Genomic DNA, 23,866 nt, shown 5'->3' with positions numbered 1-23,866 from the left:
GAAAATGTGAAAAGCATTTACACACAATGAGAAAAAACAAGCAAAGAGAAAGAGAAAACAAAGAGAGAGAAACTACACTAATCTGATTTATTCTGAACCCCTAATATAACAGGAGGATGAATGGGCCACCGCCTCCTTTTTAAAGAGTGTAAAGAGAATCTTCGGTAAATAATGGTGGTATTAATAAAACAGTGAATATCTCTTCATATCAAATCTAAAATGGGGTGTATCTGGGAGCAGAGCCAGTACTGAGGTGGAGAAGGCTGCTCCTTGGCTCATAACGGAACAGAGGTGGATAGCCTGAGGAAGAAGAATTCTATTTTCTATCACACTTTCATTACATAGCAGAAGGGGATAGAGGCAGCTAATTACATTTTTGCTTTAACTTGTCTGTGTACAAATTTCCACTGAAAGTAGGGGGAAAAAATCTTTAATTCGATACCCGGTAGTATTTGCACGTACAAAAATCATTTGCACTACAGTTGCTATGATACATGTTGCTAAAACATAATACGTGTGTGATACAATGTATTTGTTGCATTAATTGGTATAGCATCAGAAATAAGTGGCCTTTAAATTTCCTGGCATTTTATCGTTTACCTGTGAATGTGCATTAACTACAGCCTATGGCCTTGTTTATCAGAGAGGCTGATGTGGATTGGCTATGTGTGTGACAATGATGTGGCATTGTGGCCAGTCGCGGTCAGAGCACCCCCTGGTCGTGTTAGTCCTGTGTTCCCATCACGTTGTTCCCAGAACCAGACACAACACTGAGAGAGTCAAGGGTTGTCGACCTTGCTTCTCTTCTATACTCTACCCCAGGAAGATTCTCCTCAGAGCAGCGGGAGTATGAGCCTGAGTGTTCGTTCCCCATTGTGTATGCTACACCTTAAAGCTCCACTCTGACGGCCAGCACTGTGTCAGCACTGTTTTGCCCTGCAGTGGCACCCCATGGAGTGGGCTCTGGTTTTGAAAGTTCATTAAAACCCAGGTAATGCGTTGGCATGTCAGTTAATTAGTGCACCAGTCTGCAAGTCCTTCACCCCTTTCCTCGTGCACTTGACTCCTATGGGGAGAACATGCACTAAGAGGAGAGCTCACCAAAATACATTTACATACAGCACGTACAGGCAGCAGCAGCCAAAATACAGTATGTGTGTGTGTGTGTGTGTGTGTGTGTGTGTGTGTGTGTGTGCTCTTGTGCTTCCAAGTTGTCTTATCTACTATATAATCTAGCAGCCTGTATACATCTGCAGTACGTAATATTTTAATCTATGCAGCAATCTGTCTATCCACAGTATCTAAATTATACTGACTTGAAACTATTTATCAATGACAGTCTCTAGGTATATCAAGAATGGAAAGCAGAAATGAGACAAGATTCAGTGAGGGACAGAAATGGACCAGTTCTCACATTCTGGTTCCTTAAAGACATGGAACGGTATCGTAAGCGTTTGCACATTTATTTTGTAACATATTGTACGAATTGGAATTTGGAACATATCATACGAAATGGATGACGTTGTACACAATTGTGAACAATTTTTGGGGACCCGTTTTGGCTCGTGAGTGCTACTTTAAAAACTACTGGCTGAAATTATACAAAACCTTTAATAACGCATCTTTAAGACTTTGGATGAGCCTTTACTGATTAGCTAGCTATGATACATCATTCCTTCATCGCTACACACTCATTCCTCCAATCCCTATATATATAAACAGTTGAAGTCGGAAGTTTACATAAAGTTGGAGTCATTAAAACTTGTTTTTCAACCACTCCACAAATTTCTTGTTAACAAACTATAGTTTTGGCAAGTCGGTTAGGACATCTACTTTGTGCATGACACAAGTAATTTTTCCAACAATTGTTTACAGACAGATTATTTCACTTATAATTCACTGTATCACAATTCCAGTGGGTCAGCAGTTTACATACACTAAGTTGACTGTGCCTTTAAACACCTTGGAAAATTCCAGAAAATGATGTCATGGCTTTAGAAGCTTCTGATAGGCTAATTTGAGTCAATTGGAGGTGTACCTGTGGATGTATTTCAAGGCCTACCTTCAAACTCAGTGCCTCTTTGCTTGACATCATGGGAAAATCTAAAGAAATCAGCCAAGACCTCAGAAAAGAAATTGAGACCTCCACAAGTCTGGTTCATCCTTGGGAGCAATTTCCAAACGCCTGAAGGTACCAGGTTCATCTGTACAAACAATAGTATGCAAGTATAAACAGCATGGGACCATGCAGCCGTCATACCGCTCAGGAAGGAGACGCGTTCTGTCTCCTAGGGATGAACGTACTTTGGTGCGAAAAGTGAAAATCAATCCCAGAACAATAGCAAAGGACCTTGTGAAGATGCTGGAGGAAGCAGGTACAAAAGTATCTATATCCACAGTAAAACGAGTCCTATATCGACATAACCTGAAAGGCCGCTCAGCAAGGAAGAAGCCACTGCTCCAAAACCGCCATAAAAAAGCCAGACTATGGTTTGCAACTGCTCATGGGGACAAAGATCGTACTTTTTGGAGAAATGTCCTCTGGTCTGATAAAACAAAGATAGAACTGTTTGGCCATAATGACCATCGTTATGTTTGGAGGAAAAAGGGGGTACCTTGCAAGCCGAAGAACACCATCCCAACCGTGAAGCACGGGGGTGGCAGCATCATGCTGTGGGGGTGCTTTGCTGCAGGAGGGACTGGTGCACTTCACAAAATAGATGGCATCATGAGGAAGGAAAATTATGTGGATATATTGAAGCTTGGAAGTTAAAGCTTGGTCGCAAATGGGTCTTCCAAATGGACAATGACCCCAAGCATACTTCCAAAGTTGTGGCAAAATGGCTTAAGGACAACAAAGTCAAGGTATTGGAGCGGCCATCACAAAGCCCTGACCTCAATCCTATAGAAAAAGCATGTGCGAGCAAGGAGACCTACAAACCTGACTCAGTTACACCAGCTCTGTCAGGAGGAATGGGCCAAAATTCACCCAACTTATTGTGAGAAGCTTGTGGAAGGCTACCAGAAACGTTTGACCCAAGTTAAACAATGAAAGGCAATGCTACCAAATACTAATTGAGTGTATGTAAACTGCTGACCCACTGGGAATGTGATGAAATAAATAAAAGCTGAAATAAATAATTCTCTCTACTATTATTCTGACATTTCACATTATTAAAATAAAGTGGTGATTCTAACTGACCTAAGACAGGGAATTCTTACTTGGATTAAATGTCAGGAATTGTGAAAAACTGAGTTTAAATGTATTTGGCTAAGGTGTATGTAAACTTCCGACTTCAACTGTATATGTCTATTAAAACAGACCATCACTGTTGTTGTTAACATTAATTATACTCAGCTAAAGAGAAGATCTTGACAGTGAGTGTTTCATGGTGAACTTCTACTCCTAATATTCATTTAGTCTCTGTCTGACTCGTCAGTCGTGACTGTGCTGGAGCTGTTCCAATGCTGGGGCTCTGGAGAAGCATCACACTGCGCTGCACCGGGTGAGTCTGTGTGCGTTATCCACTCCTTCTCCGCTGTGTAAGCACAGTAATTGTATATGATGTTCAATACCTTTGAGGCTTCATTAAGCCTTTGCATCAAGCTACATACAAAAACAAGCCCTACCTTGCAGGTAGGGAGGGGAGAACGAATAAAAACAAGGCCATTTACAGTGTGTTTTCAAAGTGTTTTGAGTGGGTGGCAGTTATCCCAATGGGAGACGGTGGTTTTTCTTTTTTCTAAATGAGCTGTCACAGGCTGCCAGCGTGCACTATCCATGCTGTTGCGGTTGTACAATCAGATTGTGTGTATGTTGAGGGGAGGTGGGGGGTGGGGGTGTAAGACTTAAGAAGCATCCTAGTGTGATATTCTTTTCATATTTTGCCTTGTCTATTTTCACGCTGAGCATTCATATATTGATTTTAACTTAACTACTCCACTCGAGGCGACCACAGGTATCTCTGTACAGTCTTAGTCCTATCCTAACTGTAAAAGACACAACCATAGGAGAGAAACAGAAAGCTCAACTCTTAAGGTCATTGCTCACCATACCTTGAAATACAACACCATAATCACGTTTCGCCTCAACTTTTGAGGTCGAGTGGAGCCTGAGAGGGAGCCCGTCACTCAAGCCTGTGTTTACTGAATGCTTCTCTGCAGCTTCGCTAGAGAATCAGCCACCTGCCGTTCCTTACTGCCGGCTCCCAGCAGCAGAGAAAGAGAAAGAACCAGGCGTTTCAGTTGTTCAGAGCAGCCTTGGCAGGGAAGGCTTATTTCAGGCTGGATGTCTTGGATGCCTCTTTACCCTGGTTGAAGATCACAGGTATAGGCCCCCGAGTGGAAAGTTATTACGAGTCCGGGGCCATCTCGGCAGGGCTTCGCGTGCCGCTGGAGGATAGGAGGAAATGCCACGGCCACGTTCCATTCTGAGGACGAACCCTATTTCTTTAAATCCTAATAGCGCCTCGGTCTGATTTAATTGGCACACTTCATGCCTGAGCCGATCGTAATCTGTTCTCTCCTTCAGGGAGACAGACGATACGAGCCAATGCTATCTGACAGGAGGAGACTCACTGCGGAAGCCGGATAAGTTGAGCTCATCCAAAGCTCTGGCAGATCCCTTTGACAAAATCTTCAAAATGTGGGCAATCTCAGAGCAAAGAATGCATTACCTTGTGTGCTTCAAACAGGCATCCTCCTTCCTCCTACATCCCTACACCTCCTCTTTCACTCCACATTCCCCACCAATCACCAAAGATTGTCGCCTGCTATCTATATGAGATTTAGTCAAGTGAGCAGGTGCCAGCAATCCATTCAATAACACTCAATCTTCTTTAAACAGCTTGGGTCTTTGAGTAGAACTGACAGGGCCTACAGGTGCTTTATACCAATGACCCAATGACTTACTTCTGAGGCAATCCCGTCTTACCCTAGGGGAAATGCTCTAGAAGGATTTACTGGGCTAAAGCCTTACATGGACACCAAACCATATAGTGAGGACTGCGGGACCATGAAACCCACTGACTAGGGAGGGGATCTATGGATTAGTATATCGACATCAAATAACAAGAGTGCTGAATTTTGTTCATTGGCATTACTTTTCTGGATAGGTGGTGAATTTGACCATTTGGTGAATTTCATTATTGCTGATAACAAACCATAAGGGACCCAATCCTGACGACATCCATAAGACCTGCAGACCTGCAGTCCAGCCCCCTCACTTGATAAATCATCTCAGAGCTCATGGACTTTCAGGAGAAAGCCATTACTTAGGATGGCCATTAGTGGGCTAGAATGAGTTTGGGGAATGAATGTGGACTTTGAGGGGCCATTTAATTGAAAGGCGAATGACCTGATGAAAATCATGGAACAGGTTGAGTCTCAAATTACACCCTATTCCCTTTATAGTGCGCTACCTTTGACCAGAGCCACATATGCACTACCCATAGATAGACTAATAGGGTTTGACATTGAGGAAGACATTGCCCCTAAGAGCTGGGATACAATAGAGGTGGAGTGCCCACCCTCTGAATGGCACATAGCCTCCGAGAAGCTAGTACCGAAAGACCGATCATCTCTATAGGCTGAACCACACTCGCAGGCAAGAAAAAGAAAAAGGACATGAATTAGAATGGAAAACATCGTCAAGATGCAGCAGTATAACTTCCAATTCCCAAGTGAACGTTTAAAAATCTTCCCCCTTGACTGCAGGAAACACTACCAATACGCAGAGCAAGCAAAGGTCAGAGAGAATATTAAATAATTTGTCTTGTTCTCTCTCTTTCTCTCTCCGGCGAACGGGCAGGTTCAGTTAGCTCTCTCTCTTTCTCTCTCTCTTCATTCTATTCTAGTGGCTCAAGCCGTAACCATTGGTGATTTCACCAGGATTAAAATCACAGAGTAGCCCAGCCCTGCAACCGCACAGTGGAACAGAGCAGAGGAGGAGTCAGTTGGATACCAAACAAACCTGCTTTACAGATCATTTACACAGTAAACTGTTAGAGGAGCTAACAGCAGCTAAAAGAGCAGCAGTTCCCTGGTGCTGTGAACCAGTCACATAAGACATGTTAACCTTGTATTAGAGGTAAAGCCACAATGGTATTCACAGCCTGGTTCTATAGGAGTCCCTGGAATAAACAGCAAACTGTTGTCGGGCTGGCATGTGGCCCAGTGGAGGAGGTGGTGAACAGGTTAGGTTAAGTACAAAGGCTGATAGGCCTCCACTATGGGGCTGTGAGGTAGGCTAGAAGCCATCATTAAAGCTGTGACCAGGTTAGGTTAAGAGAGGTAAGGGTAAGGAGGGAAGCTGATACACTGTGGGACTGTGAGGTAGATGAAGCAAAGCCATTTTCACCTCCAAAAGACAGAATCAACACAATCCCACAAATAACCTTAGTTGAAAGAAATAATTACTATTATGACAAAAAAGGAAAATGCCCAATTGAAATATTTTTTTCTGAATATATATTCATTTCAAATCCTGCCTGGGCAGTATGAGGGGTGTGAGGACGTTGTCTTTGGTCTGTGCCCTCTGCCTTCTATTCATCTGCAGAAGAAGAACAAGGATCCAATCTCTACAGCTTCACTGTAATTACACAGAGGGGTGAGACAGTCAGGCCAGGGACAGCTTTGTGTTTTCAATCTTCACAAGGAGAATCAGTTTCACTCATTGTCACTGGGGCTATGAAGAGCATTCTGAGTGCTTATTAGGATTGAACACACACACACACACACACACACACACAGGCTCTGGGTGCCTCAGAGGTGGGCATCATGACAGATCTAATCCCGTGGACTGGAGATGAGGAGTCTACTTCCCTCTTTCATCCCTCTTTCATTCCTAATTTGTTTCCCTGCTTCCTTCTCTGGCTGGGAATTGGGAGAGGGAGCTAAAAGCTTGAGTTGAAGATTCAACCATATTAAACAATTTCACCTTTTAGGTCGCTGCTTAGCTTTTGTGGCTCTGCTGTACTGTGCAGAGAATGTTTTTGGAGTGGAGGTAAAAGTCAGACTGAATTCTATCTGGATTTAGGTTCTTTTAGATTTGCTTTGAAGTCTTTTTTCATTTCTATAAAGTCATGTTTTCACACATTAGAACAGTACATTAAGATAAAACATAATATAACCACAACTAATAGTAATAAGGCTGTTGTTTATGACAGGCTAAATTAAACTAAACACTCGGTTTGTCTCAATGTAAAGTCCAGGTACAGTATCTCTGATGACAGGTGACAGGTGAGGTCAGAGGGGGGTCAACAAGGAGTTGTTGCAGCTCAGCCAGATAAGTGCACTTTGTTTTTAGACAAATTCCAAACCGACTATAACAAACGTATGACTAAGCATTAGCAAGCCTGGCTAATTAGCCTGCTCTGGGTGTTAACGCAGGAGAGAGGGGGGAGGTGGAGTGACTGGGCTCCCTCTTTTCTGCTCATTTGGAAGATTATGCCAGGAAGTTGGTAGAGGTTAAGAGTGCCCCGTTGCATAATCATGATGATGAATCATCTAAGTTGTGCCGTCCCCATGTTGTTTAGCCCCAACTGTAAAATTCCAGAGAGAGCATTGTTCACTTTGTCAAGACTTTGTGAAAACTGCATTAGGTTTATAACACTGGGTATAGCTAGCTAGCTGATAAAGCACTACTCTTGGAGGACAGAGGAAGGAGATTAATTAGTACCATATGCAAATAATATCCCAAAAGACAGTAACTATGGTCTCAATTAAGACAATACAAAGTGTATCACTGAAGGTTAGATGACCGTATCTAAACAGAGGTGGCAGTGTCCCTGGTCCATTTAAACAGACTCATTCAGTACAGTACATCTAGCTTTCTGTAGCCTAGGGCTCCTGGGCGTCACAGCTCTGCTTAAGATGCACTTTGGGGCTGACGCATGGAACAGGGAGGAAAGGCCTCTCTTCTGGAGAGCACTCTGCCATAGTCGTACACACACAGCAGCCCGCTAGGTCTGGGACAGCACAGTCTGTGAGGAGACAGATCCTATGACCCTGGTGCCCCACGCCACCTGCTTCCTACCCCCATGAAGCACACACACAGCCAGCAGCACATTCTGCTAATTGGCTAATTCTGGATCCACACCAAACAAAACACACACAAACACACACTCAGACATGAATAAACACACACTCAAGTATCAGTAGTGCTGACATGGGAGTCATCAAGAGCAGGCTGCAAATGGATTCCCAGAGTTTACATTTCAGACAACTCACTTCCAGCCCCCCTCCTCCCTCCCTCCCTCCCTCCCTCCCTCCCTCCATCCATCCATCCCTCCATCCATCTCATCCCTTAACTTCTGACTTCTTCCCTCCAAAACGCAGCTGCTGTGCTTGGTACAGGTCTGCTCTCATTTCTCTGAGAGGACACTGGCTAATTAATTGGATTATTCACTCAGATGGACTCTTCACTGACAAACACACACACACAGAAGGGGCAATAGTTCGGGCAGACAGATGGGGGCAGACAGACAGACAGGGCAGACAGACGTGGCCCTGCGGCCATGGGTTCAGTCTGGTGACCTGGAGAGGGGAGGGTGGGGGGAGGCATGGGGCCAGGATCCAGCCCCTCTCTGTCAGTCAGTCTGATTGGGCCTCCTCTAACCCAGGAGAGCCTGAGCTCGAGAGGTTTCCAGGACAGGAGCCATGTGGCCCATTCCTTAAAGGTCCAAAGCAGCCGTTTTCATCTCAATATCAAATCCTTTCTGGGTAACAAATAAGTACCTTACTGTGATTGTTTTCAATTAAAATGGTCAAAAAATAAACAAAAATAGCTTCTTAGCAAAGAGCCATTTCTCAAGCAAGAATTTTGCTAGGGCTGTTGGTTGGTGTGGTCTGAGTGGGAAGGGGAAAACTGAAAAATAGCTGTTATTGGCAGAGAGGTTTGAAACTCTCTTTCTTATTAGTCTAATAACTAATTTACCGCCTGGTGATGTCACCAGATTTCAGGCGGTCTTTTCGAACAGCTCTTACACTAAAAGGGCATTATCATCATTTTCACAGTATTATTCCAACCTCAGTGTGGAAATATAAATAAAACACAGGGAAATCACGTTTGACTGCACTGAACCTTTAAAGTAAACAACTGATCTAACACGATTGGACAGGTGAAAGCAAGAGCTCCAGTATTTGAGCTCTCACAAATCCAGTCATGTCAGATCAGTGATTACTTCAATGAAAGGAAGGAAGGAAGGAAGGATTAATTTTCTAAACAGGGACTTAGAGAGCCAGGAAAAATCAGGCCACTCAATCAAAACCTGGCTCTTTCCCCAATATCTCTGGAAAAATAAGGAGAATATTCAAACAATGCCAAGGAGAAGCTAAAACGGACACTTTAGAAGTGACAATGGAATCAGTCCCCCTACATGGCTGACAACTGACAAAACAGGTATTATGGTACAGGCAGCAGGATATTACTACATTGGGAAGACTCATCTAAACAACCAGCCTCCAAAGCCAGTGTAGGAACCAGCCACATCCGTAGACCTCCAAACCACAGCTCTCTATTAAAGACTTGATAAGGCTGTTGACTGCCAATTAGAGTGCCACAGAACATCACCATCCGCTAGAGTCCATTATCTTGAAATGACCCAGCCCCTGAACGACCCAGGACAAGAAGAGAACATCATTTCCAAATAAGCCTTACCTTGCCAAACTGTTCAAAATACTGCTTCACATCTTCAACTACTGTGTTCGCTGATAATCCTCCTACGAATATTTTCTTTGTTCTTGTGACCATCTGGAAGGAGAGAACAATAAGAGAGAAAAGAGATCAACATATGAAAGCATTTTAGAGAACAAATCTCAAGAGCATTCACTGTAAGGGCCCAGATTCCTCGTTTGCTGAGTCTGAAAAGAGTGTTGAGTAGTGTAGCATGTGAGCTGCAAGTCTGCGGTTGTTTGTTGGGGTGTGTGGGGACGTGTCCAGAGGAACACCTGTCGCTAATGTCACTACCTGTGCCGGTCCTTCCCAAGGCCACACACTGAGCTTTGAAACTTTTACATTCACACATAAGAGCAGAGAAGAGAGAAGAGAAGAGAGGAGAAGAGAAGAGAAGAGAGGAGAGGAGAGGAGAGGAGAGGAGAGGAGAGGAGAGGAGAGGAGAGGAGAGGAGAGGAGAGGAGAGGAGAGGAGAGGAGAGGAGAGGAGAGGAGAGGAGAGGAGAGGAGAGGAGAGGAGAGGAGAGGAGAGGAGGGGATAGGGGAGAAAGAAGATAGGAGAGAGGAGAAGATAGGAGAGAGAAGAGGAGAGGGAAGAAAGGAGAGAGGAGAAAGGAGTGAAGGTTAACAGTGGGTTGCTTATGACTTTCAGTGATTTCTGCTCTGCTCTGATCACAGGGGGATTGGAGGGATCCAGGCGGGTGCAGTTAGTTACAACACCAAACGTGTCTCATTATTTGTGCAAATTTGAAAAGCTCTACCTGTGAAGCAGTGGTGGAGAGGTTGAGGAGGGAGAGTCGTGCAGAGAGTCTGTGTTACAAAACAACGCACAGTCTTTATCCTTCCGCTCCTCTCCCCCCAGAGTCAGTGCTCAGAGCTAGAGCGCTTAGGGCTGGGGTCGGCAGCTGGATGACAGTTTATTGGTCAGAAAAGGCTGTCAAAATCACCAGGACTTCAGCTAAATATTAGTTTAATTTAGGAAATCTGTTCCCAATTATTCATACGAAAAAAGAAAAAAAAAAGACGTGATTGTGTCTCAATGTAATCAAGGTACAATCTCTTTTTGGGCTTAGTTGTGGTCAATTTGCAGTGCGCAAATTATTATAATTAAATTCCGGCCCCCCGACCATCCGCTCAGACAAAAATCGGCCTGTGGCTGAATCTAGTTGCCTACCCCTGGTTTAGGGGATAAAATAGTGTTGGTGCAAGCAGAGATTTAGGCATCTTTGCAATCTCAAGTAAATAAATTCCCAGGCCGAATCCATGAATCTGAAAAAGCAGTCTCTGGAGAGTGCCGAGTGGAGAAATGGGAATGACACACAAGCGAAGGGCACGGCCTGACGGTGATGGAGGAGAGAATGCAATGTGTTTTTCTATCTGTGCAGGGAGCCAGTCGCTGACTTGGGAAATTCTCAGTCAGTTTCCAGCTGCTGATGCTGCTGTTTAAGCCCTGTCGTCTTTCATGGACCGAGCTTGATAATTATTCTCCCTTCCTGTGCCTCCACCTTCCCCTTTTTGAGAATGTCATCTGTCAGCCTGTCGCTGAAAGATTCTCCCTCACGCACACATAGACACCACGACATGTCTGCAGTGGGCTGAGTTGTTCTGCCTGCTTGGGCTGTGAAGTGCTGATAAAACACCAATGACAATCGGAGGGAAACAGGTGGGCTGTTTCACAGATGACGGAGAGGGGGTTTAGTCTAGCTTCATCCACTCTCCCTAACGTTATCTGTCCTCTGTTACAGCTAATGATGTAGAGGAACTTTTCAAACCAGCGTGTTTGGTGAGTAAGCATCAAGTCAACCACAGAGAGCAGAAAGAGGACCAATCAAAACATACATTTCCATTAACACGCGCAATGAAATGCAAAAAAACGTATGTTTTACTGAAAATGTATGTTTGTCTTTTTATGAATGCTCCTGAGGCACCAGGTAAATCTGCAGACTGCGATCAGTGACTCTTTCCTAGAGCAGGAGAATAGTTCTTTAACTCTGCAACTCAGGACTTCCTTCAGAGGATGTGAGGATTTCAAAGTTGACTAAAAGAAGGGGGATGGATGACGAAGGCGGACCGTGTCCTACAGCCTCATGACATGGAAGTGAAGACTGATTATTGAATCTATATTCCTCTGGGCACAGAGGAGATCTAATTAAGATCTTTCATTAGATGTGCTGTAGCCCTCAAACATAGATCTTTATCCAGGCACAGAGTAGGACAACTAAAGGAAAACAGTCATGGAGACTGGAAAAAGCTGATGCTGTCCCAATATGAACGGACTAAATATTATAGTGTATATGCAGGAGATGCAGGTATATGGTGTTAATCCTAGTAAGGATAAGAGGAGAGAGGAGTGTGGATGGGAAGACCTGTAGTGTATTAACTCTCTAACCTCCCCAAGGGACCAGTGGAGTGGTCTGTATAATGACTTGCGTTAGTTTACGTATTTACTTCTGATTAAGAGCCAGCCTCTCCACTTTGATTGTGGTTGACGACAAAGGCTGTGATTGAGTCTGACTACTACTGTCGTTCAGACTATGTAAGAGGAAGACGAGCCGCCCCTATGCGAGACTCAGCTGATTTGATTGGACGAGCCGCCCCTATGCGAGACTCAGCTGATTTGATTGGACGAGCCGCCCCTATGCGAGACTCAGCTGATTTGATTGGACGAGCCGCCCCTATGCGAGACTCAGCTGATTTTCTTCATCAGCTTTGCCTCTTTACGGCTGGACCCTGCCTGATTAGAGTGAGATAATGAAGTCCCCTCCTCCCGCCTTCAATCATCTCCAATCACACATCCAGCACTGATTACCAAGGTCCTTATACATATGGCTTTCACCATCCTCCCCCCCCCCCCCCCCCCCAACAAGCTTCAGAGAATTACGTTTTCTGAAAGACAGCGGCTGCGAGTTAAAAAGCCCCCTCCCCCCTTTTCCTTTAGCTTATGCCAGGCGTGTCACCGGCTTTCTGAGTGACAGTGTGACAGCACGCTTGCCACATTCTATTCACACTCTCTAAATTTAGCTGCAGAGCTCCAATTTGTCCATATTTGCGAAGTGGAATTGTAATGCACATATTCAAATGCTCTCGGCAGCCGCTAACCCTGACTGACAGCCATAGCTCTGTTTGACTGAGCGCTCCCGCTTAGCTGATTAGTTACATTTGCCTAGATGGATGCAAAGAGAGGCTGCCTGCCTTTGGTCGCCGGCCCAGGCCACCCAGCCAAACACCCTCTCCACAGGATCCCCCAGTCAGACAATGAGAGAGAGAGAGAGACAAGAGAGAGAGAGAGAGAGAGAGAGAGAGAGAGAGAGAGAGAGAGAGAGAGAGAGAGAGAGAGAGAGAGAGAGAGAGAGAGAGAGAGAGAGAGAGAGAGAGAGAGAGAGAGACAGACAGACAGACAGACAGACAGACAGACAGACAGACAGACAGACAGACAGACAGACAGACAGACAGACAGACAGACAGACAGACGGACAGAGAAGAGAGAGAGAGTGTGTCATCGAGACACACTGATCTGGTTGACATTCATCCCATTTGAATTTGTTTTATTTCTGTTCCATTTTCTGACAAGTGTGTTTGCTGCTCAGAGGGTACATTCTGTTCGTTTTACCCTTTCCTGCTATTTCTCTAAATGTAAACAACTCAGGAACAGCATCAATACTATGAAAGTGCAGCATCAGGCCTACAGTACAGTATTATGTCTGGCTTCAGATATCTCCACATAACTACATACAAAATAAATCCCAGAAATAGCATTCAAATTAGATCATGTGCCATTTGACCCTGTCCCTTTAAAAAGGGGAATGGAGTAACAAAAGTCATAAATCGTTTTAGAGTAATCCAGAAGGTCAAAGCAGGGTCAACTTCCATGGATCAGAGTGTCGTAGCATAGTACTCAATCCAACCATTCATTGGCCAGATTCTAGACTGAACACATAACCTCAATGCCGAGACGATATGGAAATGAGACCTGCTGTACGCTGCAGAACAGAAGCTTCTGTTCTGTTCCACCAGAGGATAAATCATGTAACTGGAGTTAAAGCCCTGCTTTGACATAAGCATGCAGCATGTGGCTTCTTTGACGTAAATATAGTGTGTCCTATAATGCTTCAAAGCAATAGCATGCAGCTCTGCAATCACCTTACATCAAAGACCATGTTGATTTCATCTTCCGGTTAGAGCCGAGGTCATTACATAACCATTACACCACAGTGACAATAAACACTGTTCAGTAGAATGATATTCCGCTGTCATTCTTTATTTTACAGCATGCTTTTTTAATATCGCCTTGGTAGAACAGGCAGCAATATTGTACCTTGACAAACGGAGGCAATACCCACTCCTTTATTTTATCTTAATGAGAACATGTGCTTTACACTCCTACCCATAGTCAATAGATTATTTTACTATTATGAAGATTGATAGAAGCAGTTTATAGATTATTATAGGGTCCCAGTGATGCTGAGCACAGATGCACCTACTCCTTCTAGACTCACACAGGAAAAAACTCACACTGAATCCAAATGAAGCGTCAGCTTTGATAAACAAACTGCTGAACGGGATAAAATATTTTCACATTAAGGAAGTGAAAAAACTAAAATTGGAAAAAATTGAGGAGCGCTCCTCAAAGCCACTCTGAAAAATTAATATGCTAATTAGTGCTTGCTTTAGGCAGAAATCTTGGAAACTTTAGCAAGGGAGTTATAAGCACTTAACAAATTACTTACACTATTACGCTTGAAGCCATATACATGTTTAAAGAGCCTATTTTCTCTCCTTTTCCATTATAATAGACCTTGCCGATACTGAAGTAAAATTTCCCCAGTTGCCATTTAGGTATATAATAAAAGAGATACGTGGACTTGAATTTCCTCACTAACAGTGAGAGATCTATCAATGTTCCCAGTCGTTTGGAAGGAGATGACTTTCTTCAATGCAGCGGACGATTCATACACAATGTCTAAAGCCATAGAGCGGGAAACGACACATGGAATAACACTCCCCTCTGATCCCTGGGCTTTACGTCCATGGGGAAGAATAACCAAAAACGATATAACAGAACCATTCCCTAGTATTTCATGATGAACAATGCAAAATACTGTTTTTTTCTGTCTTCAAAGAACTGTAGCAGCACTGTACTGTATTGTGTAGATCCATCAAAATATAATGGTATGAGTAACTTCCTAGAAGATTAAACCGTACCTTATCCCACCACAGACAGCACCAAGCTCAAACAAATCATCATCTGTCCAGAGGTTGGCCATTTCATAGTCATTGACATGATCGCAGTAGACCTACATACTTTAGAAACATCACTAAATACAGTATGCCATTCCCCACAGATTGACCCTTCCTGATGCACCTGTCTGCTCCTCTGAGCATCAACAGACTCCTCTCAGTGTTTGAAGGTCATCGTAATGTTAATCTTCTGAGATTGGGTATCATCCTCAAGACTTCAATCTTCTGTTCCAGAGGAAGGAAAGAACTGATTACTAAGGTCAGTCCAGGTCAGAGAACAACTGAACAGAGCATGAAAAAGAGAACTATGAAAAGAGAATACATTCCAGTCATCGGCCAGAAAAAGGTGATGTCTGTCAACACAACAGGGCTCTACTGTGTTCTGAGGGGGGCCATGTAGGGGTTGCAGGAAGGAGCACAAAACAAAATACAATTTGTGAGTGGAAAAACAATCTTGTTTCTCAATAAAAAGTGGAATTGCACATAAAGTGGCAGTGTGGTAGGCTCTTTGTAATTTGGACCCAGCTGGTCAGCGGAGAGCAGGGGAGAGGGGACTGGAGGCCGGGGGACTGGAGGCTGGGGGCCTGGAGGCCGCCCCCCCCCCCCACTCATCTCCAAACCATACATCCAGGATCTAGTACAGACTGCAGACAACAAAATCACACAGCAGAATACAATACAATAGCCTCTTCCATGACTCACTGAAGGAGGGAGGCTCAGGAAAACTGCTGGGCAAATCTCTCTGCATCTGCTTGATACCTTTTCAACTAACTTTAACTAAAAAAGCTTTCTCACCATATCAGCCATACCAATCTGACAAAAAGTAGGGCCTACTGACTATTAACTGTTACTTCTGACCCACCAGGCCTTTGCTTTACCTTGGACAATGGAATACAAACAGTGGGCTGAGTAGAGACAGACACACAATGCTCAAATCCTGAACTGTACAGGGCTCAGTAAAGCTCTTGAGTGAAAAGAGCCCATAGAGTGTGTGGAAAACAACCCCTGGATTACCTGCTGGGGTGAACCACTTTTGTGGGGGAACACAACGTAGTGGTGGTGGCTGCCAGGGAATGATCCGATCAGGAGGATTTAACGCTATAGATGAAATTGGGGAGGGATAAGCTTGGATCCCGTGGGGTGAGAGAAGGTAGGCCCTGTGTGTGTGTATGTGTGAGAGAGAAACAGAGAGCGAGAGAGAGAGAGGAGAGAGAGAGAGAGAGAGAGAGTGTGAGTGAATGAGTGAGTGAGTGAGTGAGTGAGTGAGTGAGTGAGTGAGTGAGTGAGTGAGTGAGTGAGTGAGTGAGTGAGTGAGTGAGTGAGTGAGTGAGTGAGTGAGTGAGTGAGTGAGTGAGAGAGAGAGAGAGAGAGAGAGAGAGAGAGAGAGAGAGAGAGAGAGAGAGAGAGAGAGAGAGAGAGAGAGAGAGAGAGATAAGAATCCTTCTCCTCCAGTACCTCTGTAGGGCCTGGGGGGAGGGGAATTCATCTGCCCATTGATCAGATTGGGATAGAGATGACTTACCATCACCAGAACATAATCCCTGTCGATGGCAGCCATGCTTTAGCTCGACTTCACTTTAAATTGACATGCTATATTTCAGTTCCAGGTCATACAGTACATAAGCAGGGGTACATCTAAAATCCATACAGGCAATAATTATATTAAAGCCTTGTGAATTCAGTTACCTACAAGTCAACCACCGCACTGATCCCCTCTCAACACAACCAATAACCTTCGCAATCTTCATCTTCACATCCCCTTCAATGTCACCACCAGATACACAGTCACAGAGCCTGTGGATTGGACCACTACAACTACAAACATCCATGTATTCTTCCTTCTTACTAAGCAGAGCAGAGAGGATGAAAAACAGGGTTTAGCTAGTGATTGTGCCGCTGGGTGTGGTGAGAGGCAGTCGCTGTGGAGAAGGTTGCAGGCCTCAGGGGCTCCAGACCACAGAGTCTGTCCCTGTGGAGAACGCTGCAGGCCTCAGGGGCTCCAAACCACAGAGAGGCTGTCCCTGTGGAGAACACTGCAGGCCTCAGGGGCTCCAGACCACAGAGAGGCTGTCCCTGTGGAGAAGGCTGCAGGCCTCAGGGGCTCCAGACCACAGAGAGGCTGTCCCTGTGGAGAAGGCTGCAGGCCTCAGGGGCTCCAGACCACAGAGAGGCTGTCCCTGTGGAGAACGCTGCAGGCCTCAGGGGCTCCAGACCACAGAGAGGCTGTCCCTGTGGAGAAGGCTGCAGGCCTCAGGGGCTCCAGACCACAGAGAGGCTGTCCCTGTGGAGAAGGCTGCAGGCCTTATCGGCTCCAGACCACAGAGAGGCTGTCCCTGTGGAGAAGGCTGCAGGCCTCAGGGGCTCCAGACCACAGAGAGGCTGTCCGTGTGGAGAAGGCTGCAGGCCTCAGGGGCTCCACACCACAGAGAGGCTGTCCGTGTGGAGAAGGCTGCAGGCCTCAGGGGCTCCAGACCACAGAGAGGCTGTCCCTGTGGAGAAGGCTGCAGGCCTTATTGGCTCCAGATCACAGAGAACCCACACAGCTGGTAAGCCTCGGGGGAGTAGGGAGAAATGAGGAACGCTGATGCAGCCGTGACGTCAACCCGGAAAACAACTCACCACCGACACCAGCCTACGTCAACCACCCAGCTGTCAGCTCTACACACAGGCTGTCCTTTCCCAGCCCTCCTATAGGTCCGCAGGATAGAGGATAGGTCACTGTCTCTGACATGTTGTTCCACCCTGAGGGCTCAATTCTTCTCCTCTCTGTCATCCCTGCATTCTACAGACGTTTTCAAGATGTTTCTTTCCCCACAACCATCTGTCTGTGCATTAGCTGTGAATTTCCTGGGAGACCAAGGACACTGCTTCTCAGTGGTGAAGTGCTGACTGAAACCTTGAGTGAAGATTCTACTTCTCTGTGGTAATGCCTTTCTGTGAAAAGAGACATCCAGGCCTCCAGAATACTACATCATGTGAACTAAAAAGAGGATTCCTCACAGAAGTGTCAACATTTTGCAGTTCCATGTCAAGCATGGAACAAAGCTTACAAATATGCACACACAACATGGGCCAAACAGGTCAGATGTATTAGCAGAATGCTGCATGGCAACAAGATCTCTGAACCACTGAATACCTCCATCCATCCATCGTGTGTGGCTCCCTCTATCTTCTCTATCCATCTGTCTGCTCTCCTCTCTCTGTTCTCTCTCTTTTCTCTCCCATCTCGCTCCCTCTCTGGCCTGCGCAGCCATGTGGTTGTGGCCTGGTTTGGGTAGCAAGTGTGTTCTCTCTAATCGCCAACCAGGGCCTCGCTAACTGACCACAGAACTGCGTACGTTTCACGGCCCGCCTGTCCAGAACACTTCCTGCCTGGCTCTGAGCTCCCTGTTAGCCTGTGCCGGGGTCTCTACAACACTACACACACACACACACACCCCTTCATAGAGCCAGGTCTGTGTGACACACAGCATGGGCAGGCAGGCACCGCCTCGGCTGTCTAACACACATGGGAGTGTAGAGTGGAGGAGGGGAGATCACTCCATGTAATGGGCCCACTTGAATATAAAACACAAACACGCTCTCTGTGCTCCAGCACACTGTACACACACAGTCATTCAGGTTAGGTGGAGCAGCCAGCAGCTAGAGATGTTTGCCATTGGGGCACATTTGTTTTCTTTCACCTCAAAATATAACATACAAGAGGGTTAATGTTAGACTTCTGATTGACTTTTGATTGCAAGCACTAGAATGACAGATGGTATATTTTATGTTATGTTGATTAGAAAAAGGATTTCCTATTAAAATGTTGACCAGCAGCAAGATGAATGAAGGCTTACATCAAAAACAACCTATCACCAAAGCAAAATCAACAATCAAAAAAGAACAAAACCATGCTAATATCACAAATATTCTCTGTGGCTTTGATACATTTCACAATGTAAATTAGGAGCTGAGAAAATATTTAATATTTCATTTCACCTTGGGAAACATGTTCTGTGGCATGTATGTAATACACTTCTCCACTCTACAGTACCCACACAAAAACCTCAGTTGAAATGCTTCTCTGTGGCAGTAATTTAACATCCGTCTCAGGGCGATATCAGCTGAAAAAATACATCTGACTTGGAATAATATTTGAACTCAAACAGCCTGCCCGCTGTAATTAATGGAAGCCGTCATAAACACGTGGTCCGATTGGTTTACACTGTAAACAGATGAAAGGGTCCTGCTTTAGTCTGATAAGGCTTGTTCAAAGCCAGTCCAAGTGTAGTTCTAAATGTATCTCTCTCTATACCCTTTCTCCCTCCCTCCCTCTCTCTTTCTCTCAGAGGCATAAACCCACATGGCTAATGGCCACCATTGACCAGGGCCAAAGCCCCCTCTCAGTCTTGGATTACAGCGCTGTATAATGACATTGAGAGAATATGTTCCGAGTGGCACGGACTGGGTGCAATATTCTGGATGAGACATTTCAGAGGGTTTCCAGCAGATTCTCAGACCTCACTGCTCCCTGTACCATATTTCAGCATTTTGACGGGATGAGACATCAAATTGCGCGCCACTGACAGACACAGTGACATACAATGCCTTCAGAAAGTTTTCATACCCCTTGACTTATTCCACATTTTGTTGTGTTACAGCATGTTTCAGCACATTTCAAACTCATTCCACGGAGGGGCGAGTGTCTGCAGGTTTTCGCTCCTCCCTTGTACTTTATTGATGAATTAAAGTCACTAATTAGTAAGGAACTAATTAGAAAGGAAAAACTAAAAACCTGCAGAAACTCGGCCCTCCGTGGAACGCCTGTGTTACAGTGAGGGAAAAAAGTATTTGATCCCCTGCTGATTTTGTACGTTTGCCCACTGACAAAGAAATGATCAGTCTATAATTTTAATGGTAGGTTTATTTGAACAGTGAGAGACAGAATAACAACAAACAAATCCAGAACAACGCAAAAATGTTATACATTTATTTGCATTTTAATGAGGGAAATAAGTATTTGACCCCCTCTCAATCAGAAAGATTTCTGGCTCCCAGGTGTCGTTTATACAGGTAACAAACTGAGATTAGGAGCACACTCTTAAAGGGAGTGCTCCTAATCTCAGCTTGTTACCTGTATAAAAGACACCTGTCCACAGAAGCAATCAATCAATCAATCAGATTCCAAACTCTCCACCATGGCCAAGACCAAAGAGCTCTCCAAGGATGTCAGGGACAAGATTGTAGACCTACACAAGGCTGGAATGGGCTACAAGACCATCGCCAAGCAGCTTGGTGAGAAGGTGACAACAGTTGGTGCGATTATTCGCAAATGGAAGAAACACAAAATAACTGTCAATCTCCATGCAAGAGCTCACCTCGTGGAGTTGCAATGATCATGAGAACGGTGAGGAATCAGCCCAGAAATACACGGGAGGATCTTGTCAATGATCTCAAGGCAGCTGGGACCATAGTCACCAAGAAAACAATTGGTAACACACTACGCCGTGAAGGACTGAAATCCTGCAGCGCCCGCAAGGTCCCCCTGCTCAAGAAAGCACATATACATGCCCGTCTGAAGTTTGCCAATGAACATCTGAATGATTCAGAGGAGAACTGGGTGAAAGTGTTGTGGTCAGATGAGATCAAAATCGAGCTCTTTGGCATCAACTCAACTCGCCGTGTTTGGAGGAGGAGGAATGCTGCCTATGACCCCAAGAACACCATCCCCACTGTCAAACATGGAGGTGGAAACATTATGCTTTGGGGGTGTTTTTCTGCTAAAGGGACAGGACAACTTCACCGCATCAAAGGGATGATGGACGGGGCCATGTACCGTCAAATCTTGGGTGAGAACCTCCTTCCCTCAGCCAGGGCATTGAAAATGGGTTGTGGATGTGTATTCCAGCATGACAATGACCCAAAACACACGGCCAAGGCAACAAAGGAGTGGCTCAAGAAGAAGCACATTAAGGTCCTGGAGTGGCCTAGCCAGTCTCCAGACCTTAATCCCATAGAAAATCTGTGGAGGGAGCTGAAGGTTCGAGTTGCCAAATGTCAGCCTCGAAACCTTAATGACTTGGAGAAGATCTGAAAAGAGGAGTGGGACAAACTCCCTCCTGAGATGTGTGCAAACCTGGTGGCCAACTACAAGAAACGTCTGACCTCTGTGATTGCCAGCAAGGGTTTTGCCACCTAAGTACTAAGTCATGTTTTGCAGAGGGGTCAAATACTTATTTCCCTCATTAAAATGCAAATCAATTTATAACATTTTTGACATGCTTTTTTCTGGATTTTTTTGTTGTTATTCTGTCTCTCACTGTTCAAATAAACCTACCATTAAAATGATAGACTGATCATGTCTTTGTCAGTGGGCAAACGTACAAAATCAGCAGGGGATCAAACACTTTTTTCCCTCACTGTACATCTACACGCAATACCTCATAACTACAAAATGAAAACATGTTCTTAGACATTTTTGCTAATGTTTTTAAAAATGAAATACAGAAATATCTAATTTATGTACAGTACCAGTCAAAAGTTTCGACAAACCTACTCATTCAAGGGTTTTTCTTAATTTTTTACTATTTTCTACATCAAAACTATGAAATAACACATATGGAATCATGTAGTAATCAAAAAAGTGATAAACAAATCAAAATATATTTTAGATTTTAGATTCTTCAAAGTAGCCACCCTTTGCCTTGATGGCAGCTTTGCACACTCTTGGCATTCCTCAACCAGCTTCATGAGGAATGCTTTTCCAACAGTCTTGAAGGAGTTCCCACATCTGCTGAGCACTTGTGGTCCTCTGTAGCTCAGCTGGTAGAGCACGGCGCTTGTAACGCCAAGGTAGTGGGTTCGATCCCCGGGACCACCCATACACACAAAAAAATGTATGCACGCATGACTGTAAGTCGCTTTGGATAAAAGCGTCTGCTAAATGGCATATTATTATATTATTATTATTGTTGGCTGCTTTTCCTTCACTCTGCAGTTCAACTCATCCCAAACCATCTCAATTGGGATGAGGTCGGGTGATTGTGGAGGCCAGGTCATCTGATGTAGCACTCCATCACTCTCCTTGGTCAAATAGCCCTTACACAGCCTGAAGGTGTGTTTTGGGTCATTGTCCTGTTGAAAGACAAATGATAGTCCCACTAAGCGCAAACCAGATGGGATGGCGTATCACTGCAGAATGCTGCGATAGCCATGCTGGTTAAGTGTGCCTTGAATTCTAAATAAATCACTGACATTGTCACCAGCAAAGCACCCCCACACCATCACACCTCCTCCTCCATGCTTCACGGTGGGAATCACACATGCAGAGATCATCCGTTCACCTACTCTGCGTCTCACAAAGACACAGCGGTTGGAACCAAAAATCTCAAATTTGGACTCATCAGACCAAAGGACAGATTTCCACCGGTCTAATGTCCATTGCTTGTGTTTCTTGGCCCAAGCAAGTATCCTCTTCTTATTGGTGTCCTTTAGTACTGGTTTCTTTGCAGCAATTCGACCATGAAGGCCTGATTCACGCAGTCTCCTCTGAACAGTTGATGTTGAGATGTGTCTGTTACTTGAACTCTGTGAAGCATTTATTTGGGCTGCAATCTGATGTGCAGTTAACTCTAATGAACTTATCCTCTGCAGCAGAGATAACTCTGGGTCTTTCTTTCCTGTGGCGGTCCTAATGAGAGCCAGTTTCATCATAGCGCTTGATGGCTTTTGCTACTGCACTTGAAGAAACGTTCAAAGTTCTTGAAATGTTCCGTATTGACTGACCTTCATGTCTTAAAGTAATGATGGACTGTCGTTTCTCTTTGCTTATTTGAGCTGTTCTTGCCATAATATGGACTTGGTCTTTTACCAAATAGGGCTATCTTCTGTATACCACCCCTACCTTGCCACAACACAACTGATTGGCTCAAACGCAATAAGAAGGAAAGAAATTCCACAAATTAATTGAAATGCATTCCAGGTGACTACCTCATGAAGCTGGTTGAGAGAATGCCAAGAGTGTGCAAAGCTGTCATCAAGGCAAAGGGTGGCTACTTTGAAGAATCTCAAATATAAAATATTTTGATTTGTTTAACACTTTTTTGGTTACTACATGATTCCATATGTGTTATTTCATAGTTTTGATGTCTTCACTATTATTCTACAATGTAGAAAATAGTAAAAAGAAAGAAAAATCCTGGAATGAGCAGGTGGTACTGTACATCTTCCTCCTCCATATGAACTTGAGCTGCTCTGTGACAGGCGAAATAGTGCAGATCTTGCTGCTCTCTGTATCTAACCTTATTTAAATGCAAATTTGCACACTTATCCTTGACTAAGACAGACAAACAGGCATATATAACCCTAGAGTAGACACAATGTACAGATTTGGTTCTACAGTACTTGAGAGCAGATCGTCTTTTGTTCTGCATAAATAGCAATTACCTAATTCTCTCTAGCATGCAAATCAGATCAAATGAGGGCACAGCAGTTTGCTCATCCAGCTCAGTGCTGTGGAGCATCGCTTCCAGTGACAAGAAGGGTACCTTTTGGGACAATTCCCTACTTAACACTTTCATCAAGCTCTATTAGGGTGAATTTTTGTAAATATAATACTTTTTCAGAAAAGCGCTAGCTAAAATAATAGCTCCAAACGCTAACACTCTGAAATTCTATAGTTTGAAGCAGTGACATTTACAACAACCCACTAACAATAATCCCATTTAACATAGTGTCATTGCCTTTCTGTTTCTTCCTTGGACCAGTGTGACTAAGTGTTGCTCTGTCTGTTCCATATTCAGCTGCACAGTCTAACCATAAACTAAATGGTAAGTGAGGTGCCAGCACAGCTCCTGTGAACAACAACCAATCCTACTAGGCTTACTTCATTCCATTCCATCCTGCTTTCCTTCCAACCCTCGCCTGCTGACACTGGGGTAGAAAGGCCAGAGCACTGACATTTTCTAAAGCTGCC

The 23,866-nt window shown here is 44.6% G+C and overlaps 1 protein-coding gene across 1 annotated transcript in view; it reads right to left on the bottom strand.

Annotated features, from left to right (window-relative positions):
- Window positions 1-23,866, bottom strand: part of LOC311102116 (RNA-binding protein Musashi homolog 2-like) — a 252,440-nt gene that overhangs the window by 188,800 nt on the left and 39,774 nt on the right. Inside the window, exon 6 of the mRNA XM_084143348.1 lies at window positions 9,659-9,751. Coding sequence (XP_083999474.1) covers window positions 9,659-9,751 — 93 coding nt within the window. The remainder of the gene's footprint in view (window positions 1-9,658; window positions 9,752-23,866) is intronic.

The sequence above is a fragment of the Coregonus lavaretus genome (assembly GCF_964263955.1).
Source record: "Coregonus lavaretus genome assembly, chromosome: 26".
Classification (NCBI taxonomy): Eukaryota; Metazoa; Chordata; class Actinopteri; order Salmoniformes; family Salmonidae; genus Coregonus; species Coregonus lavaretus.
The sequence above is the reverse complement of the archived record's forward strand: the minus strand, read 5'-3'. Positions and strand labels throughout refer to the sequence as shown.